The following is a 7,639-nucleotide window of genomic DNA, read 5'->3' on the forward strand; positions in this document are numbered from 1 at the left end:
TTTGCTGGAGGCTGAATTATCAGTAGAAAATCTTCATTCCCTGCAATATCTCGTTCGCTGGAGCCATGTGGAACCTTCTTCTGAAGGCCCGGCCTCTTCTGCCACTAGCTCCTTTGCTGGAGGCTGAATTATCAGTAGAAAATCTTCATTCTCTGCAATGTCTAGTTTGCTGGAGCCATGTGGAACCTTCTTCTTCACTTGTTTCTTTTCAGTTTGAGGAGATTTATTTGCTTAGAGTGAGAAAGGCTGGGGTTAAAGACTAAAAAATAGAAAAGATTTAAAAAACAAAATTAAATTGCTATAAAGAATATAGGTATTCAACAGAAGATGGAAAAAAAGGCTTTTAAAGCAGTAATGAGGACCCATTATATTTACCCAAGAATTCCTTTTTTTTTTAAAATTTCTTTATGGAGAGATTTTTGTTATAGGTATGTGCGCTCACTGTAGAGACAGAGAGACAGAAAGCAAGAAATCACCCCCTTCCCTAAGGGGAAGGCCACACCACAGTCCCTTTTCCATTTTCCTCTCAGGGTTTTGGGCACTCACACACACCTGCCCAGCGTGAGTTTTAAGCCACTGGATCTGGGACCTGAACCATGGTCGACTATGTGGGAGTCCAGCAGTGTAACCATTCTGCCATCTGCTGGTCCCTTTACTAAGAATTTCTGAAACGTGCTTCCATGATGTTCTTTATCCATACTTGGTAGTTCAGTCACTGGGTCAAAGATGAAAGACTTTGAGAGTAAACTGAGACAAGAGATGAGAATTATGGGTACTTTAGAAAGGGGTTAGAATTTAGATAAATGTTAATCAACTAATTGTGGGTTCCAGGCTGGGTGGAAGACAAATGAAATAACTGGAATTGTGGTTCCTCCTTTGACTAAAGAGGTGTCCCAAAATTTTATCTAGAAAAACAGTCACTGTTTCTCTGAGTTATTGCATCCACTCTTACAGCTTCAACTTTCATCAGAAAACTAATTTATAAATCTCTATCTTTTATTTTGCTTCATATTGAGCTATGGACTTGAATTTCTTTAATTGCTTGCTGCTCATTGCTTGGATATCCTGTAGACATTTCATTCACAAGCAGAATGTCTCAACTGCCCTCTCATTTTACACTATCTTGTTCTTCTTGATTTCCTGTTTTATAGAGATACCCACCATTCTCTCAATTCCCAAGCCTTCGTGTGTTAGTAATTTAAGTTTCTTCTTTTTTGCCCCCTAATTAATTACTCATAAATATTTTTGCTATATTTGCCCTATTCATTCTCTCCTTGCCGTGTCACTAACCAAGGTCAGTTCCTTGTTATTTTTCATGTGGACTGTTGGGAGTTATTTACTAACTGGCCTTAGTGCTTTAGCTATTTTTTTTCTTTTTTTCTATTTTGGCAGTGGCCAGCATAGCCTCCCTAATGTAACAGTTCTGAATGTCAGCTCTGAGATCTTCAGTAACCCCTTAGTGGCTTACATATAAACTCTTTTACTGCAATTGAGGGTTCTTTCTGATATGACTCATATATTTTTCCACCTTTAGCTATTAGTTCTTTTAGTGAAACAACTTTTCACTCTACCTTTTATACACTGAGCATGTTCTGTTCTCAGTGATTTTGTCTCTGTTGCCACTTGGACACAACTAGCCATACTTTCGGGCTCAATTTGAAGTTCACTGACTCCATGAAAGCTTTCCTAAGATTGCATGTTTGGATTGGATACTATTCTTGCCTTGTCATCTCTCTTTTCCCCATTAGGCAGAGAGAGAGCTACAGAGAGACAGAAATCAAGAAGTTCTCTCCTTCCCCCCCAGGGGGGATGGCCACTCCACAATCCCTTTTCCTCCGTTCTTCTCTAACCATTGTCGACTATGTGGGAGTCCAGCGATATAACCGTTATGTTATCTGCTGGTCCCTCCCCATCAATTTCTTATGGCACTTATTTATCCTGTTAGCTTATATATTACTTTAGGATAAACACTGTTGCCATTTTCATTTTTTGGCTTCTGATAGTACCTTAAACATAGCATATCTCTTATAGATCTGGTCAGGAGAACAGAGATTAAAATGTGGAAGATCTGTGGAGGTAGGTAGGTGTTAAGGAGGTTTTGCGATGTATCAACATATAAATAAATCCAAAGTCTAAAAGTCCTGAAAGGTAGGGGAGGTGGGGAGGTTGTAACAAGGAGGGGAACTTAATCTTGGAAGCATGGAAGGCTGGTTGAGAATGCTGCTGTTGCAAATTATTGTACTTCTCTTTACCTTTGCTTTCTTGTCTACAGTTTAATAACAATAAGTGCTTAATATGGACAGTGACACTCAGTAAATTAAATTTGTAGTATGTTTTAGTCACTATGCTAAGATTTTTTGTGCTCTTACTTAATTATTAAAAGACTTCTACTTCTTAGAAGCGAAAATTGAGGCTTATATGGGTGAAACAGTTTACCTAAGATCACATAGCTAGACTATGGCAGGGTCGACATTTTAATCCAGGTCTATCTGACTCCAAACTCTGAAAATTTCTTTAAGAATTAATTATTTAATTTTATTTATTTATCATTATTACTTTTTAATTTGACCAGAGAAAGAGGGAGAGGGTAAATGAGAAAGCAAGTTGTCAGGTCAGGTACTCAAACCATGGTTGGCCATGTGGAAGTCCAGTGCCTTAACCACCATGCTACCTATTGTCCCCGCACACTCTGAATTTTTAATAATTAAGCTAATTTGATTATTGAAATTTAGGGAATTAACTTGATAGCCAAGCATTTTACTAAAAATTAACAGAATCTAGAATCTTAGTTTTGTTTTTTGGTCAGTTGTTGGCAGCAATGATAAGTATTATCCATGAGTGGTCTGAAGAGGGCAGCACTGTAACACTGGTTTTGTGACAGGATGCTGGAGGCCTGTGCTGCTGTACTGCTTTGTATACTAAATGAAGTAAAGCTTGTAGCCTTTCCGTCTAATCCTGCGTATATATATAAAGAGGAAAATATTTGAAAAATTAAAAAAAATTGAGATCAACTAACTTCTAATTTTTTAAAAGAATTATTTAATTTCACTTATTATTATTATTATTTATTTTTAATTTGACCAGAGAGAATCAGAGAGAAAGAGAGGGAATATGAGAAAGCAAGCCACCAGGTCTGGGACTCAAACCTCAGTTGGCTATGTGGGAGTTCAGTGCCTTAACCACCATGCCACTTGCTGGCCCCCAACTGCTAATTTTTTATAAAATTGAGTTGGGCATTAGCATTTATAATTTATTATTTTTTCCCGTTTATTTTTTTAAATAAAACACTCTGGGGTGCGTGTACTGGTCAGAGAAAGAGACACAGAGGGAGAAAGCTAGAAAGAGCCCCCTGTGGGGAATAGTCACTCTATAATTCCTTAATAGTCATAATTTCATATAAGGTCTCTGCAGTGTATAAATTAGAAAATTTATATAGATTTGTCTTGACTGGAAAAACAGATATGGGATTAGATACCTAAGGTAGGTAATGTGTAAAGTTAAAAAAAAAAATCAGGTAAACTTAAAGAAAAAAGCAAAAGTCAGCAGATGGTTACTGGTTTAAGTTGCATTTTTGAGACCTATGCTTCTCTGTGTTAACTATGAATGTAGAATGAGGGAAAGTATTTCAGTATGATAAACAACTAGATTTTTCAAAAGAATTCTTAAAATAGGTGAAATGTGCTATGTGCCTATTAAGTGTGCCACGTGTTATTCTAACTGCTTTATTTAACTCATTTAATTCATTACAACAACTGTGTGGGATAGGCCCTGTTATTTATTATCCTTATGTAGTAAATGAGGAAACGAAGATGCAGGTTAAATAACTTCCTCAACTTCCTTTTTCTCTCACACAGGTAGTAAGTGACAGAGCTAGAATTTGAACCCAGGCAGTCTGGTTCAGGACTACTATGCTTTTAGTCTTAGTGTAGATATCTTCCTTCAGTATCAGGATTTTTAAGTTCTTTTGAATTAACATATGGTAAAATTGATTTTCCTTTCTTCAGGAAGGTTAAGGTATGTGTGCATAGCCAGACTAGAGCCATAGGAGGTGTAAATTATTTCACATTTGCCACTAACTTCCTGGTCTCCTCGGAAAATTACTTAATTTCTCTGTTTAAGGCGTTTTCTATTAATAATAATGTGAGTATTAGGAGCCAGCTGGTAGCGTGGTGGTTAAGGTGACTGGATCTCATATGACCAACTGCACAGTTCAAATCCCAGACCTGGCAGCTTGGAAAACAAGCTGGGCATGTCTAAAATCCTAGGAGAGAATAGAAGAGCAGGGATTGTGGTGTGGCCACTGTCCCTGGGTGATGCTTCTCACTCTCCCTCTCTTTCTCTATCTCTAGTGAATGCATATACCCGATAGCAAATAAAAAAGCAAACAAACAAAAAAGAATATCAGAAGAAAAGAAAAAAATTTAATTTCAGATATAAGATCTTGTACAGATACTTTCTCCTGGTATAGTAAAAGTTTATTGTTAATGGATTAGGTTACCAAGGTTATTCTGTCAACACAGTTTTCATTAAAATGGATATTAGGAATTTCTAACTCTTATTAATTATTTAGATTCCAAAGAAATCAATTAAAATGACTTGAAAACTGGGTTAAGTATAGTTTATTTTAAAAGTGGTTTTGTGGGGACTAGCAGTTGGCGTAATGGCAACTCCCATGTAGTTGACTGCAGTTCAAGTCCCAGACCCAGTGGCTTAAACTCAGGCCAGGTGCGTGTGCGTGCGTGCCCAAGATCCCGAGAGGAGAATGGAGGAGAAGGAATTGTGGCATGGCTATCCCCCCTAAGGGGGGATTTCTTGTTTTTTGTCTCTCTGTCTCTCTCTGTCTTTCTGGCAAGTGCACGAGCCCTATAGCAAAAACCTCTCAAAAAAAAAAAATTAAAAAAATGGTATTGTGAAGTTGTTTCTTTGTAGCTGGCACTTCTGTTAAAATGCCAGAGAGGAGGGGACCAGCAGTTAATATAATGGCTATGTCGCTGGACTCCCATGTAGTCGACTGCGGTTCGCATCCCGGACCCAGTGGCTTAAAACTCATGCCGGGCACGTGTGCGTGTGTGCCCAAGATCCGGAGAGGAGAATGGAGGAGAAGGGATTGCGGCGTGGCCATCCCCCCTGGGGGGTGATTTCTCGCTTTCTGTCTCTCTGTCTCTGTCTGGCGAGCGCACGCGCCCTATAGCAAAAACCTCTCCAAAAAAAGGAAGAAAAAAAGAAAAAATAAAATGCCAGAGAGAAGGGGCCTAGGATTTAGTCTACTACAAACATCCACCCTCTACTCAACATCATTTGTTTTTCTGGTAACCAGCCCTACTCTTCAGGCATCTTATCTCATGGTATAAAGGCAGATGTGATCCCAGTGACTCCTGAGCAACAAAGACCCATTACCTAGGGAATTCTAGGTAGTCTCTCTCTCAAGAACCAGGGACAAAAGACAGATTTTTTTTTTCAATTCAACAGCAACATAGACATTACTATACTTTAAATGATTTCCTTGCATTTTAAAAATATTTGTTGATAACATTATACATTCTAAGGTATCATCCTGTTTTAATTATAGCAAATATCTTTCTTTACTTCTAGGAGTCTGGAGCACCTATTCTCACAGATGATGTTAGTTTACAAGTGTTTATGGATCACTTGAAGAAACTTGCTGTGTCAAGTGCCGCTTGAAGTGCTAACTGTGTAAGGACACTTAAGGAGACGAAATAATATTCCAATTTCATTTTTTCCCCTTTTTCAATTTATCTGTGGAAACCAACAAAGATATCTCTCTAGATTGTGTGGGTTTTTTTTTTTTTTTTTTTTTTTGGTATCAATATAGTTTGAGAAAACATGTGGGAAAATGTTCATGTTTGTAGATTAAGCTGGAATATAAGAGTGATAAGAACAAATTTTTTTGCTTGCCACAGTATTATAACTGGTTTTAGAAATTTGAGATCTTTTTAATTTAATTATGTTTAAGAGTACAGTAGTCTGCCTTATACTACACATGTAACTCATTTGTGTATTGCAGACAAATCCAACATGGCACTGAATGTCCTTGCTGACCTTTTAAAAACTTCTTAATTTTAGCCAGGAGGTAACAAAATCATTAGTAATAATAAATGTGAACATTTTGCTTATTCATTGAATATTTTTCTGTGATTTTCAGCACTTACGTGTATACTTTTCCTGTATTTCATTAAAGCAGATTTACTTTATGTTAATTTAAGAATTATTTGACTTTATAGTAGTAATTTTCACAAAGATAATACGATGTTTTTAGTTATTTGGAAAAATAGTTTAGAGATTAAAAAGCTTTTGGAGGTGACAATTCCATAACTGACAATGTGAAATTTTCACAAAGTACCCAACTTAGGTGACTAAATGCAATGCTTTTCAAAAAAGGGAGCTAGAAAATGCACTATTTTGTCAGGATGCATTTTAGAAAGCCTTTGCAGTGAATGGACTGTTCTAACTACTAAACCAGATTTGAATTTTGCTGCATGGTGGTATTGTTTCCCCTGGTTTCTCTGAGGTAAATTTCAGTATTTTAACACTATTTTGAGAGTTTACATATTATTTTTGTTTCTGCTTCCTTTTTGTAAAATTATATTCAGTTGTGGTTCTTATTGAAACAGTATTATATGATATTTGTTTAATTATATATGTTGTGATGTTTAATTCTGTTTTGATTTATTCATTAGTGTCATTCACTTTTACTCTTTAAAGTTTACTTGTAGCAGACATGTTTACATTGCTAAAGCCAGATATGTTTTGACAATAACATTTACATATCAAGTACTGCAAATAAAAGGTGGTGCTATGATATATGCTTAGGACGATTTTGATTATTGTACTTGCATGAATACAATCATATGATGGTAAAACAGAAACTTTAAAACTGTGTTTATATATTATATTCAATTAGCTTAAATAAATTACTTTGTTCTATTTTATTTGAATTGAACTGTGCTAAGCCTAAATGCTAATAAAATATACTTTTCTCTGTTATTATTTTTTTTTTCTGGTTATCTTGAGATCTCATAAGCCTGATGTGGAATTGTATATATTAGGAGCCTAATGTAAAATTAGAACATTTAAAATCTATTATTGGATTAAAAGGTTGCCAATTTTTAAAGTTGCCAGTTTTTAAAATAATAGCCTTATTGAGATATAATTCACATATGTAATTCACCAATAAAGTGTACAGTTCAGTGGATTTTAGTATTTTCATGGATTTGTATAAACATCACCATGGTTAATTTTTTTTTTTTTTTGAGAGGTTTTCGCTATAGGGCGCGTGCGCTCACCAGAGAGAGAGAGACAGAGAGACAGAGAGCGAGAAATCACCCCCTGGGGGGAGTGGTCACGCCACAAACCCTTCTCCTCCATTCTCCTCTTGGGATCTCTATTAGCTTATTATTTAAAAAGAATTACCCTGGGACTCTTCATTTTTGTGTATAATTAGCTGTTTCTAAATTCCTAACTTTTTAAATAGACTGTTGAAAAAATGTCTAACACTTTGTTTTTGTTCATTTGGGTTGCTGGAGCAGAATACCTTAGAATACAACATAAATTTATTTCTTACAGTTCTGGACTTAGGAAAGTCCAAAATCAAGGTGCCAGTAGATTTGGTGTCTGTTAA

General features: G+C 36.1%; 1 protein-coding gene across 1 annotated transcript in view; it reads left to right on the forward strand.

Annotated features, from left to right (window-relative positions):
• SEC23A (SEC23 homolog A, COPII component) overlaps nucleotides 1-7,008 on the forward strand; it is a gene marked incomplete in the record, with an annotated part of 60,620 nt that extends 53,612 nt beyond the window's left edge. The window contains 1 exon segment of the mRNA XM_027773392.1: nucleotides 5,593-7,008. Within this exon segment, the coding sequence (XP_027629193.1) occupies nucleotides 5,593-5,682 (90 nt within the window).
• Nucleotides 7,009-7,639: the final 631 nt, after the last annotated feature.

This window comes from Tupaia chinensis, unplaced genomic scaffold (assembly GCF_000334495.1).
Source record: "Tupaia chinensis unplaced genomic scaffold, TupChi_1.0 Scaffold000350_1, whole genome shotgun sequence".
In the NCBI taxonomy this organism is placed as follows: Eukaryota; Metazoa; Chordata; class Mammalia; order Scandentia; family Tupaiidae; genus Tupaia; species Tupaia belangeri.